Source organism: Anoplolepis gracilipes, chromosome 15 (genome assembly GCF_047496725.1).
Source record: "Anoplolepis gracilipes chromosome 15, ASM4749672v1, whole genome shotgun sequence".
Classification (NCBI taxonomy): Eukaryota; Metazoa; Arthropoda; class Insecta; order Hymenoptera; family Formicidae; genus Anoplolepis; species Anoplolepis gracilipes.
In genome coordinates, this window is record NC_132984.1 from 2,050,362 (window position 1) to 2,065,858 (window position 15,497).

Genomic DNA, 15,497 nt, shown 5'->3' on the forward strand with positions numbered 1-15,497 from the left:
AATTTTAGCGTACTTTAAATGTCTTTTTTTTCTTTTTTAATTTTAATACTTTTGAAATTATTTTAAAACATTGCGCTGTGTTGCGCTTGATTATTTTCGACTTACCGAGACACTCTGTTCTGCGCTATCCTACCATGGCTGGGTAGTGTCATGTTGCTGTCGCTCTTCGACCAAGTGACGGAGTTCTTGGCGTCGGGTAGATCGACCTTGCCCAGGTAAGCCTCGCAGAAGAGCCTCGCTGTACCTCCCAGAGGTACCAACTGCGAAGCTGGTCTGTAGGTGGGTAGAGGTTTCCCTGTGTAGACACCGGATTCTTCATCTGCAATTCAAATTACATATCTATGTTGAATATAAATTACGATACTTGTAGATTATAAATATGTATCATAAATAATTACAATATATAACTAATTTATATATAAATTGGTGCGTGCGTTATAACTCCCTCTCAGCATAGATAAGTAAAAAGTTTTAGAGGACAGCCTGTCTTCAGCGATATTTACTGGCATTCGATGATTAATGCCCTTAATGTAGAGAATATAATGAATCGTACGAAAAATGTGAAAATCATTTTAATATCGCATCGCATTACCGTGGGTCTCGGCACATCGCCATGAATTACGACTGGCCCGCATTACCATGAAATACTACCTCGCCGTTTATTGTACCACGTTTCATCCCCCGTGTTCATATTTAATGCGAAAACACTTTTCGGCACAGTGTTTTCCCATCTCGCTCCGAACAGGTGATAAAAACCATCTATTTGTCACGCGAGTATTTTCAAAATTCTCTCTAGAATCATTATAAAGTCATTCTTTCAAGACCTCTCTACAATATTAAAATCGTCAATCTTCATAATTATCAAATATAATTTATTCAAATGTATATTTATTTCTTAAATATTTTGTTAAAATAATTTATTAAAACGTTAAATTTTATTATATGAATAATGAAGACATCGAATACTAAAATTTCGATTATTCTTTCAGAGCTGAAAAATACAAAATTGTTATTACTCACATATTTTTATATTGAAAAAATTCCCTTATTAAATATAATAATTGATGTATAAAATAAATGATATATTAAAATATGATATTTGTTTGTAATTAAATTTCGATATATTAATTTATATTTTAATAAACTGAAAACCCTTCTGTGATATATATATATATATATATATTGTATATATAGGCTTCACAAACATTATTATTATTTTTATTATTTTCATCAAAGGATGATATTCGTTAAATTAATTAATTAGTTAAATTTACCAGGCGAGTTTTCAAGTACGCTGTAGAGTGCGGTATCGAAGTGCACGGAAGTGTGTAGACATCGAGGGTATCGAATGAAAGAAGCCGGCGCATAGTGGATGGTGGATGGCGAAAGGTCACAGGTCGTTGGGCCGGAACGGCGAGAGAGGAAATGGAGACGGTGCGCCGGGACGGGTAATTCAATCAGCATTGATGCACGAAAAACTCAAAATCAAACAGCCATCCTGCTAATCGAAAATGTCTGCGTGCATGTAATAAAAGTACACGTAATGCATTTGTTATTTCGAGATTGATGGATGCGAAAAAAAAGTCAAGCAATCAACACGATATTTAAACTATCGAGTCTTTTTTTATCCGACGTTATTATTATCCAATCAATCGATACAGTTAACATGCAATCGTAAGAACAAAACGCGTAGACATATTCGCGATAAAATCTTTCGAAGCGTGTCTTATAATATATTTGTTGAATATAGATTTTAGCTACACGAAAATGATCTCCATGATCTCTATTTTCAACGATCTATTTTCCGTCACTGCAAGTTGGACTCTGCAAAATTCAAATTTCAATTTTGAATCTCTCAGTTTTGTTAAGGGGATAAATTCGGTCTAGAGACTAGATTTTTAGGCTTTTTTTGCAAATTTTTTATATATAAGGAACGGATAAGATCAATTAAAATAAAAGTTTTTCCTATTTGTTAAGCAACTTTTTAAATATCTTTTAAAATTTTTTTTATTAAAAAATTCCAAGAATTAAGCTGCATATAGCAGTTCTTCTAAAAAAAAAGTAGTTGCACGGTGCACACGATTGGGGCCGTTCTGCTTATCAGAAACAAAAAATTCAAAGATTCTTAGAATATATGAGTTTGGGTATCGCCCGAAGTAGGATTTTAAAAAAATATGCAAAAATAACAAAACGGCGTCACTTTGAAAATAAATCTTAATTTTTCGGCTATTTTTTTCGTCTTTAAAGGGCTGTAGAATTTCAAAAAATTAATATTTTTTGATAATTGCACCGTGCAACTACTTTTTTTTTTTAAAAGAACTACTATACGCAGCTTAATTCTTGGAATTTTTCAATAAAAAGAATTTTAAAAGATACTTAGAAAGTTGCTTAACAAATAGGAAAAACTTATTTTAATTGATCTTATCCGTTCTTTATAAAAAATTTACAAAAAAAAGCCTAAAAATCAGGCCTCTAGACCGAATTCCCCCCTTAATTCATTTACACGTCTTTCATTTTATCTCAATATCCTCAAGAATGTACTTTATTTTTCGCGATCATTGCAGATCATCGAAACACGTCCGAGGAAGTTTCTCATCCTCGAAACTTTGGGAAAAAAAACCTGCAGCGCATCCACCAACTATTCGGCACAACGTTAGCATCCGGCGCGTTTCACCGCATCCGGTAATACGGCATCCGGCCGGCCGGATATTTGGGTGCAAACAAACTGCTAACTAACCCCGGGACCGTTGGAATTATGATACATAGGTTGCGCATCTACCGTCCGCCGCCATTTAAGCCCAAAGTATCAGGGGGTTTAGGGTTGGATTAGCTTGAGGTTGATATGACGATCCTGACGCGCGACCTGGAATGTATCCGGTCGTTTCTTCTGATTTAACCGACAGGGTGAGTTCTCATAAATGGGGATCTTTTTATGGCGAGATTAAAATAGGAAAATTATTTTGTTCCATTACTTATTTTAAAAATTATTTTAAAATTATCAAAGAACAAATCCTTTTCAAAATGAATTCCAAACTCATCGAACTCAGTAAATAGGAGAAGAAGATGAAGATAAGTTGGGGATCGCCCCGTGTTTTACGATGTCGTTAAACTTCATCTAGACGCGGAAAGTGAGCGAGTTAACATTTTCGTCAAAGAGCGCAAGACGAGCCTCATTAATTGGCAAGTAAAGGACGCTCGAATATGCTCGTTGAAGGCTCGCAATTAATATCGTGTAATCGTATCACGACGATGGCTTGGCTAGAACTTGAGCGTCGCTAAATTCGGGGAATTGCCGTCAAAGCGACTTCAAAGCGGCCGTCATTTTAAGCATTCGAGGACCGAAAGCTCGCGGCGAGTTAGCTGCCGTAACGATTTAATTATAACCTCGCGTTAGATAAGTAAGGTAGAGAGCAGGTAGATAATTTCGCAAGAGGCCAGAGAGTAAGATTGCAGCCAGTTAGATCGCGGCACACGACATATTTGCAACGACGAAGATCGGGCAAGACGATTAATCTCGCTTAAGCTCTTGTAGCTTTACGAGCGCGCGTCGATATTTATTGGAAACCGGCCAATTTGTGCTCGTCTAACAGACCCCGTCGTCATTCACCTAAGCCTCTACGGTTCCATTTAGGTCATTCAGATAAAATATTGACGGAACCTAATCTATAACCGATACACGATGTCTCGAGAGAAACGCAACGATAAATTGCCGATCGTTCAACGATGAAGCAGACGAAATTATTCGCAAATTGATTGAGTTCCAGACTTTCCACAAATTATTAAACGTTGACGATGTAAATGGATAACAAAAGCTCTTCTCTCTTAGATAAATCTTCGAAAGGATAATTCGACTTCAGAGGATTTAAAGAGGATGTAAGGTAACTGTCTCAGTTGTAAGTCACTCTTGCTTTTTTATTTATTTTATTAAACAATTTATTTGATTAAACATATTTATTATAATTAATTATTTAAAAAGAAACATTATCACGCCATCTACTGATAAAATATCACATTTTTAACTTAACTATAATATTGCAACAAAATTAAAAAAAAAAAAAAATTTTAATTGGCGATGCTTTTATTTAATCTGCAGCGTATGTCAACATTAAGAAAGACTATATATTTCGTAAATGGAATAAGTTTATATTTCTCTGCAAAAAGAAGAGGTAAGTGTTGTTTCGTATTGCAATTGGAACAAGAAGATTTACAAGTGACTTACAACTGGGTCGTCAATAGACGGTTATTAAAATTTAAATAATTATTTTACGTCCAAATAAAAATCTTTTTATTTTAATTAAATATAATAAGCTAAAAGTTGAGAGAATTATTGTGTAAAATATATATTCGACTTATTATACTCTTTTTTTAAACAAAAAAAAAAAAAAATCGTAATCAATAACTTTAAATGACTTATAACTGGGATAGCTACCTTATACATCTCGAGAAAGAAAGAATGCGTCTTTTTTTGTTTATCTCGAGATGTGTACATCCCCTTTAAAAATTAAACAGCCGCGAGGAAGGAAAATCTCAAAGACCACAGACGTGTTCTTCGGCCAATCGGGAATCGATTTTTCCCTTAACGAATATTTGATTGAAGACTGGCGTAGACTGTTGCTAACACACTGCATCAAATTTTCATACAATTTCGACGGCATTATTACGAACGCTGTTACAAGATATCGGAAATTAATGCACGATTTCAAGCAAATGAAATCACAGGCAAGCCCTTTGATATTCAATATACAAACCGGGTCTTATTGCATCATCCTTCATCGCCGTAATATATTTAGCTTAACGAAAATGCGCGTCGATATTTAAAGATCAAATAACATTTACCGATTTTTTTCTACCCCTCCCCCTCCCCCCCCAGCTGAGAGCGCTTCGGATCTTTAAAAGCTCGCTTTGAAACGTTTTGCCTTTCGATTTATGACATTCCTGCCTCGCAAGACGTTAGGATATCGTCGCCGTTACGTGATCCTGTTAAAATCCCGGATCCTTTAAAGTAACTTCGACTCGACGACGAACGAGAGGGAGCGCGAAATTAACGCAGGGCGAATCGCGTTCTGCACGAAGAAACGACGTAACGATGCACGTAACTGCGGACCGATAATCGAATGCAGCTGGCTTGATTAAATCACTCTCTTCGCGTCTCCCTACACGTCATACCAAGTGAAATCTCTCTCTCCCTCCTTCCTTCTCCCATTAGTTATGTCACGTTCGCTGTTTCTTCTCTACGCTTACGTAAGCAACATGCATGTTCCGGAAGTACTCTATCCCGCTATTCTTTCATCTCCGAATGGATATCGAATGGGAAATGATATTGAAAAGAATGAATCAAAATTATGAAAAACTTGAGAAGATTAATAACGCAATGAAAAGCAAAAATTTTAATCGTATTGCCATCCACTCTTAATGATGAAAAATAAAATACCGAGAGATTAAAAATAGACTACGTATATAAAATTAAAAAATAATTTGAATACAAAATAAAAGCTGCGATTTGACGAGAAGGTGTATTGCAGCTTACATTAGTAACATATTACAAAATTGGATATATATTAATATAAAATTTAGAAGAAAAAAAACTAGAAATAATTTCACTTTGATTTTTCATAAAATTTAAGAAAAATTTTCACAAAATTGTCAACAACCCAGTTTGCTGCAAATAATAAAAAAAAAAAATTAATGTTTTTCCGACATTTAAGCTATAGAAATGATGCAAAAAAAAGTATACAACTAAAGAGAAAAAAATCGAGGAACAAGTTACACGGCTAACAGATTTTTTTTTATTTTTTTTTTTTTTTTTTCCCCACGACTCTAAATATCAGTCCAATTTGTCAACTGTCACAGAGACAGTTAAATGCTGTTTGAAGTGGCATGGCAGAAATCACGTTACAGTTCTCTGGCCCAGTTCTGACACCAGAGAGTATAGTTACCAATAGTAGTAGTGGATTACGGGAAAAGTGTTACCGCAGAAAGAGTTGTGGCGAGTCAAAAAGCACTCTCTCCCGAGGACCCTGTCCTATCTATCTCCGGATATGTCTATTGCATACAATGTCCGGTTGGGATCTCGCGGTTGGCCGGGACAGGGCTCGTAATTTAGCGTGAAATACGTTTTCCAGAGAGCTGCCGGCTGCACCGCGGTCGCGTCATCCCCCGCGCGCAGCATCCCGGACCAAGTCCCGGAGAGATCCCGCCGTTCTTGGGCGTTCTCTCAACTCGGCGATATGCGTGGCACGTTCCATAATCTGCGGCGAGATAATACGGAGAGACTGGCTATCAAAGACGGACGGCTTCTCTCTCCTCTCGACGTCGCTGGATTATGGCATCCGGTGGATCCAAGCGGAAAATTTAGAGAGTACACCGGGACGGCACTAAAGTAGAAGTGACCCAATTCCCCGCGTTGATTAAAATAGACCTTCACTTTGCCGTGGTTAAGACTAAATTTGTAATAAAGACAAAGGCAAAAGTGTGTATGTTAACAGAGAGGAAACGTGTCGAAGAAATTATATAAAGCTCTTGAAATTTTCGCAAAAATATTCTGATTGTAAAAAAAAGTATAATCAATTCAATTGTATAACATATTAGAAAAAAAAAAAAACACATACAAAGACGTTTCAGGGTGTCTGTTCAAATTTTGTGAAAACATTCTCTGATAATTTCCTGATCTTCCAGATATTTTCAAGAGTTTTTATGCAATTTCATAAAATAAATTGTTTTATTGTACACGCATTATTTCTAATGCTTTTTAATCATACGAAGAAAAAACATAAAGCCACTTACGTTTCAAGTGCTATAAATTTATAAAAATGTGCTGAAAAAAAATGGAACAGTCAAGATAAAAATTTTTAACTTTCGTAACATTTTTATTTTTTATCACTAAAAATTAGAATAAGTAATATTTACTGCATATTCAATATTTTGTTAAACACTAAATCTATAAACAAAGACAGATGTATATTTATAATTATGACATGAGAGCAAAATTGTCAGGGATAATTTTTTTTTTTTTTTAATTTCCCCAGTCCCAATACAATTTCATGAGAATTCCCTGATTTTTCCAGGTACAAAAAAAAAATTCCCTGAGAATTCAGGTTTTCCATGTTTCTTCAGGGAGTATACATCCTGCATTTACATTGTTTTTGATACCAGATTTCTTTGTAAAAAATTAAGGATAAAAATAAAATTGGGCAAAAAAAATTCTCATCAAATTTAATAGCGGAAACAAAAATCAAGTTTGAATAAAAGTATCATCCCCTCGGATATTTTATGGAACAAAATTTTCTGAAAACTCGTTAAAAACTCGTAGAATACATATAGAGTCGCAATTACTTTCGTGTCATCAATGTATCCAGTCTGTCGCTCACAGAATTTCGTCTACGTACCAAACTACCGATCGCGAAGTCATATCGTATATACTTGCGAGCTTAATATCGAAGCGATGCGATCGATGTGGACAGTTTCGTTCGTCGAGCGCGGCGCAACTTATTGATCAGAACAACATTGTATCCGCCTGGCAACATGAACGGACAAAGCCCCTCTCATACGTCATGATGCATGTGAGAGAGTGTCACGTGCCGACGAATTCGCCGATACACTTATTGCAAAGCACATGGTACTCCCCCCCCCCTCGACTCGCGAGAGCGAGAGTGTGTAACCGCGAACGAAAAAGAAAAAAAAAAAAAAAAAAAGAAAAAGAAAAAAAAATAGAACCGCCTGCACACGAAACGTCCGTCGTCTTTGCTATACTTCGTTGCAATTTCTACGTTAAAATACTGGAAAATACGATACGTATTTTCCTCGACGGACGTCGAGTCGACTTTTCCTCCGCGGGAATTTAACAGGTGCTTCAGTTTCCTTACTCTAAGAAAATGTAATTTTATTTTCTTAGTATTCCCCAGAATCCCTCTCCCTCTCTCTCTCTCTCTCTCTCTCTCTCTCTCTCTCTCTCTCTCTCTCTCTCTCTCTCTCTCTTCCTCTCACTCTTACTTTTTCAGACTCAAATATCAAGTACATTAAAGAAAATGTACTATACCTAATGTAGAAAAATATATCTTTTCACTATTAATTAACTAAAAGATAACATTTATTCTCATTGTAAAATAATAATAATAATAAATATATATTTTGTATATAAAATTTCAAAATTCTGTAAAAATATATAATAGAAAATATAAAAATCTACAACATTTATTTTAAATAATAATAATAAAAAATATATATTTTGTTTATCATAATTTTTTAAAATCATATATTTTTTTTATATAAAATTTCATAATACCGTAAAAATATATAATAGAAATGTGAGCTCGCGAGAGATTACGCCGACCTCGCGATGGCCAATTTTCAAATGAATGGCGCATCTTGAACAGCATTGATGGAACCTTAATGTCGCTCGAGAAGTTGCTAACCCACTTGAGTTACGCGTAAAGGAAAGAAGAGAAGGGACAGACATGGAATTTCGATCGTGCTTTTCCAACCCTTCGAGAGTCATCCCTCTCGGAAGCCCTCCGGCTCGGGGACACCGGTAGACAATGCAAACCGAAGTGACTCTAAAACCGTCGACCAGGAAAGTCTCTTCGCGCACAGTTGATCCGAAAGTTTCTCGAGACCACGGCCGCCGCGTCGCGCCGCAAACTATCGACGGGGAAAAACAGACGGTCGAACAAGCCAAGTTTCCGCCAATAAAACTGTCGTCGCCCGAGAAATCCGGGCGAGCTTCCGTTTCGTATCGCTTGTGTTTCTCACGAAATACGCGAGCAGCAGAGCTGCTGTGGTGGATAGGGGTGCCTTTGCCAACGAAACACGAAAGGGGAGTTTAAACAGAGTTTTAACCCCATCTAAGTTACTGAAAAGTGTACTTATTTTTAGCTGTTACAGCCCTCCGATGTATAAATATTTATTTTCTCCTTATTTACAAATCGTTCTTCTCATACATAACTCTTTAGGTTAAAGTGTATAAAAGAAGATAATAATAATAATAATAATAATAATAATAATAATAATTTTTATCATTCTTATTTTGCAACTATAAATTTAGATTTATGTTTCACAGATTGTACTATTTTAGTTTCAGCACAAATCGTGAATCAATAAGTTTTAGAAACAATTTATCGAGTAATATATGTATAATGTGCTTTAATGTCCTTATATTTCTCATATTTCTCCAAATATAAGTAGCATTTTCTCTTAAATTGACCCTTTTAAGCATCGCATAATATATACCTGAGAAAGAAAATAGGAAACCACATTAATGGTGTTTCTTGTGCAAGGAAGAAAAACAAAAGCTATTTACGTAGGATGCCATAAGGAGGAAATTTCGATGAAAGCAACGGTTGCAAGGATATGGAGAAGTGCACAGGATACGCCAGGATATCTCCCGTGGCTCCCCGAGGGGCTTATGGCTTGTGGACACAAGATACGTGAATCGTGCGTGTTATTCATAAGAATGTCAACCTACAGGCTGTCTCAAAAAATGCACTTTCTAGAGCGTCTTTTTCACTGCAAATTCTTTCACCACCCAAGTGAAATTCTTTTAACATCGATCGAAGAATATTTTACGCGTTTTATACAAACCTTATCGTAAAAGTGTTTAAGTTAGAATTTTTTATCGAAACTGATATTCTTACTTTTGAAATCTCTTCGAGAAAATAGTAAGTTTTGATATATATTATACCATATTTCATAAAAATTGGAAAATTTTCTCCTCAAGTTTTTCATGTCGCATTTTCTTTCTCGCGAGATTAATATAATCAAATCATTACCGCCCCGTATTAGCAATCACGCAAGACATCTTTGTTTAGGCAATTTGACCCCCTCTGTGAAATTGCCGCAATGGAATCTGCTCCCGAAAGGGCGATCGGGAAAGCCAATTCGTACTACAATCTGATCACGTTCTCGTACGCCGGGATCAAGGGAAGAGGCAACACGGTACGACGCGGTTTCTCGAGGATTACAGCTCGACCTGGACATACGACACCTGAGCGCGCGAATGATAGGTGGACAGGTTTACATTGTGCAAGGTGTGCACGCAAGGTTGACAGCCAATATAACCGCGAGTATTCCTCGAGAATTCACATCCGGCTTTCGCCGGATTTTTCGCAAAAATCCATTTCAGCACGCCATTTATATTCGACACATTCTCGATTTATGATTTCGTGCTGAAAGAATACGAGAATTGTATTTAAAAAATGATAATTCAATATTCCGTTTTTTATTTGCACGATGATCGTTTAGAGAGAATACAAAATTTTTAAATAACTCAAATTATTTTATTTAAATCTCAATTCAATTTTGTTTCTCCAGAAATTATTTCAAACAAGTTTTAAAATTAAATTTTTTTTAATTAAATTTTTTAAATTAAACTCGAAATACTATTTACAAATATATTTGTTTCCAAGTGACAAGAGATATTACGAGATATTTGACCACACGCAAATTCGTTAAATGTCGAGATTAATTTTTCAAATAAAGTTTCACGAGCTTGATGCAAGAGAGATTAAAAGAAAAAAAAAAAAAAAAAAAAATCCCCCGCCGAATGAAATTGTATTTAAAGTGGGGGTGTCCTTACAAATTATGGACACTTTATTCGCGGCGACTCGAGTCACGCTATCATAACCATCACGCTTCATTTGGCGAAAAGTCGTTTTGTTAGATGTATCGAAGCATTTACGAGAGGATCCTCGACCGAGCGGGGTTAACGACCAATGGCGCCTCACAGGGACGTTAATCAATTAACTGTAGCGGTAGATATAACAAGGAAAGACGGGCGCATCTGCCGGTATTTTCCGATATACAGTATCCTTCGGTAATTCGACGCAGGGGCCTTTGCTCGGCATTTCCAGCGCGTTTTCTCGATGCAAAATGCATCGCGACCCATCGACTAACCGAATGCGTCATTCGTGCAATATTGCTTTGGATTAAATGAAATTTCGCATCAATGTAACGATGCCGCGATCACAATTGTAACGACAGTTGCGATAACAATTAGAGAGGCACGGCGCTCGACGGGCGTTACAATGACAATTATAATCAATTCCGATACGATATGTTATATTTAATTAAATATTAAGCGAAATATATTCTCCCGTATAGGTAATTAAATTCCGAATTTCCAGAGATAGAATAAAACGTGTTGAAAATTGATCGTGGACTAAACTTGCTTGTTAATTTACTCGTCTGGAATGTAATTTACGAAATATTTCTGAACACCGATAAATTGTCAAGCTATTAAATTTTAAAACATTTCATCTGTCATTGTTATTCCAGCATATCTTTCAAGCATACTTTTCTCATGAAAATTTTCTGAAATATATATATTATACATATATTTTGAGATTTTCATATACAATAGTTTGAAATTCACATTTTCTGTACATAATCTATTTGTGAATAACATTACTCAATGCATTATTGATTTTAAGATTTTTTGCTACAACTTGTAAAATTTCTATAACTTTTTATATATATATATATTGTAGCAAAAAATCTTAAAATCAATAATGCATTGAGTAATGTTATTCACAAATAGATTATGTATATATATATACATATAAAGTAAAGAAACTTGTAAAATTCTTATTTAAGACTAATTTTTTTTATATTTTTCTGTGTAATTTGTAAAATTTCCCGTGCTTTGTCGGAGTGATACAAGATTCGTTCACGGAATTTTCGAATAATTCCCTCGCTCGAATCGACGGCGCCGACGCTTATCGGCGCTTCCTGCGAGAAGCGGGCCGATTAGCCGGCCCGGGCCTTTATCGTCGCACGGTGCCGTCAAAGTTTATCTCGCGACAATAGCGCGCTATCGCGGAACCATTCCGCGCAGCTGAGAGCGGTCCAAACTGCAGTAGCGAACGGTGCATGTGCATGCACATATGACCCCTGTTCTGGGTATAGCAAAGGCCTGTCCGATAAGAAATGTCCCGGCATTTCCGTGTAAAGATTGCGGCGCTGATGCACTCTCTGAATCTTTTAGTTTCTCTCATCTTGCGGAAGCTTGAACGTTCATAACAACGTTTATAACAAATTGCAAAAAGTGCACAAGGATATAATTCAAACGAATGAATTAATAGATAAGAGGGAAAATATATACTCTGTAAACGTTCTTGTAATATATATAAAAAATAAAAATATATTTTTGAAAAATATATGTATATTTATTTTGTATATCATGTAAAAAGAGGTTAAATTTTAGATAAATTTTAATTAAATATTTTTAATTTTATTTTAATTTTTAAAAAGTTATATAATCTTAATAAACTGAGAAAATATTATCTATACGTAAAAAATAATTATAAACGTATAAAAAGCACATATATTTCCATAATAAAAAAAGTAATGAAAACCGGTGAAGCGTGTTCAAGTTGAATTCCGAGATTTATATTGTTGCACTTTTTCCATGCGCCTGATTGACGATCAATGACGTTGAAAAGTGAATATTAATTCAATTAGTTGGTAATTCAGTGAAGCATGCGCTACTTCCAAATAATATAAATGATAAAAATGCATATATTTATAAGCAAATATAAACTACTATTACTATTTTATTATAATAACTATTATAATTCCATAAATAATATTTTTTATAATCTCGTAAAATATTTATTTATTACAAATAATTTTTATCATACTGTCATCTTTGCATCATCGCATGCAAAACTTAATAAAGTTTGAAATAACAAGTCAAACTTAATATTTACTGTAGGTACCCATCTTCAAGAGATCATCTCTTGCACGCTGTCAAATTATTTATTAACAATGACAACTTATACAAAGAGCTAATATATTGTAAAGTCTTCTGATTGTCGAAATGCTTTGTGAACTCATCTTTCAAACGACTATGATTATTCTATTAATTTTGTTGTTCCTTGTGTTCTGTATTTTTAGTTCAATATTAAAAATAATATATTACCTTTTAAAAGAGTGTCATATTTTTTTAAAAAAAGCAAATGCTTGTAAATAAGTGACAGTACGAAGATGAATATCAAAATTAATTAAAATCAATCAGAAAGCGCAACAATAATACATCTCGAGAACTATTAATTTCTTTCTTTTTTAATATACAATACATTTTTATATTAGAGTAAAAATAAAATGTAAAAATAACTTATTTTTTTATACTATATAAAAAAAAGAATATAAAATTATATGTAGAAATTACAATATCGTGTATATTGTAGGAATGATACTGTTGTCGAAAGAACTCTCCAGCGACGTATAAATGACTAAACGGTTAAACTGTTAGGAGAGCCGGAAGAGAATGAAACGAAAAATGTCTCCGACAAATTTTTCCTTTATGAGAAAGTAAAAGGGACGAGAAAGAACCAATGGCTATATACGTGAATATCCATGAAATAATTCCTAGTCTTAAAAAAGAAATGTATATACAATCTCTACTTTTTTTTTACCTTTGATTTTCGTTTTTCTTTTCGTCTCAAAGCTTAGATATAAATTTAACTCATGATTCTCAATTTCTCGACATTCTCGGCTCTTTTTATATAGATTTGCTGCTAAAGGAGGATTAAAGGGACTCTCAGCAGTCAATGGATCCTTACGATCATTGTAGCTCGCGTCGACGATGGCAGAATAAATTCGCAGTGGGAAAAAAAAAGAAAGAAAGGACATACGGAAAAATATCGTGCGTATAAAAATTGCAGATATATGTATATATACAAAGATACACGAAGGGTGAAAGAATACGTGGTCGTCAGCCGGTGGTAATTCCCCCGCCGAAGAAATATATCGTCCCACGCGTCACGCGGCGAGAGATAGAAATTGCAACAGAGAAACGAAAGAAACGAAGAGGGCTTCGCGTTCTCCCGCGTGCTTGATCCCCTTGTATTTGCAACCGTTATTCGCAAATTAAAACCGCGAACCACGGTACCCGGTGTACCAATGAAAATAGTATCCAATGTACTTTTAAAATAATCATTCTAAATAGGGTTTTTTTTTCAATAAAAAGAATGAAAAAAGCTTGCGTTTTCTTGAAACCATGATTTTTTTTTTTTTTTTTTTTTTTTTACAAAGAGAGAATTTGCAGCCGATTTTTCACTGTAATAAAATTTTGATTCAACGTCAAAAATTTATTACGTTTGCCGTACGTTTTTAATTTTATATATAATTTTTATATATAACAATGTGATTAAATCCAAATAAAAAAGTGTGTTTTTAATTAAATTTTTGCTATGCCGAAAATCAGCTTTCAACCAAACTACCAATTAAAATAGTAGATCTTATACGAATTTTATAATACATTTTATTCCCTAATTAAAGATATATTCCAACCAATAAAAATAATGCAATTAATAAAGCAAACCTCTAATTATATCTCTCTGAATTTTTATTTCTACAATTTGAATCTACAATTAATTATATTTGAAAAACTTAATATCTCCCTGTATAGTCTATATCTAAAATGCAGCACAATGCACGTTTGCTCGAAACCATAGAATTTTTCGCAGATTCCGGATCGATCTCGAGTGCGCACGCAATTAGAGTCTTTAGCTCTTCTTGCATAGAGAACTGCTTTGCAAAGCGAGGGTATTTCGTTGTGCAGAGAAATAGCCCGAGATGGTTCGATGCACACGGCGATGCGCTACTAATTGCATCGCTCGCAGCATCATCATCATCGTCGTCGTCCTCCGCGGCGGATCGCACGCGCTTGATGCAATTAGGCTTGAGATATTGCCTCTAGTGCGACGTACGCTTCCCTCGGCTTCCTCGTCGACTCCCCCTCCCCCTCGGTCCCTCTAAATTGACGTATGGGTATTAATGTGGGTTATTAGAGCGATAAGCCTCGGGATTACTTCCACGGCTCCTCGCTTCGTCGCATCCTTTGCAACGAGATCGCGTGATTTCCAACTTTCCTACGTATTTTTAGAACAATGTGAATAATATACGATCGAGATATTTTTATCACGAAATCTGGTCCTGAAAGAAAAAGTTCGTCACAAAATTGAATCTTTTATTCTTTAAAGAATTTAAAAGGCATAATTTTAGACTACGAATTCACATTCTTTGTTTTTAATACAGTATTTAAAATTATTTCTAATTTTGTGATATAGATTCTTTTTTATTGTTGTTGTTTCTTTTCACATATATTTTTTACGTCTCGCTCTCTCTCTCTCTCTCTCTCTCTTCCGTTCTTATTCACTCGTATTTACACGTTTATATACAGTTACTTATTAACAAATAGTGAGCCTTTCGAGAGAAGACGTTTCGATATATCTAGTCGAATTTTACGACAATCCCGAACTTTATGACAAGATGACGAGAAATCGTAATAGTAAGCAGGATTACCACCTCTTAAAGTTCACGAGTATCGTAAATCGAGTATCCAAAAAGCTAGGCGGCGATAAAAACGTACGACATTGATGAGTGTGGAGCTGTAAACCTCTGAAACAGAGGGTGAAGATAATGGTTGCGAATGGAGTGAGAACGAAGAAAAAAATCGGCGCGACGTGACACCGGGGAAAGGGGAAAAGAGAAGAAAAAGG

At 35.0% G+C, this 15,497-nt stretch overlaps 1 protein-coding gene across 1 annotated transcript in view; it reads right to left on the reverse strand.

Moving 5' to 3' along the window:
• LOC140674055 (single Ig IL-1-related receptor) overlaps nt 1-15,497 on the reverse strand; it is a 144,995-nt gene that overhangs the window by 36,002 nt on the left and 93,496 nt on the right. The window contains exon 3 of the mRNA XM_072907388.1: nt 106-319. Within this exon, the coding sequence (XP_072763489.1) occupies nt 106-319 (214 nt within the window). The remainder of the gene's footprint in view (nt 1-105; nt 320-15,497) is intronic.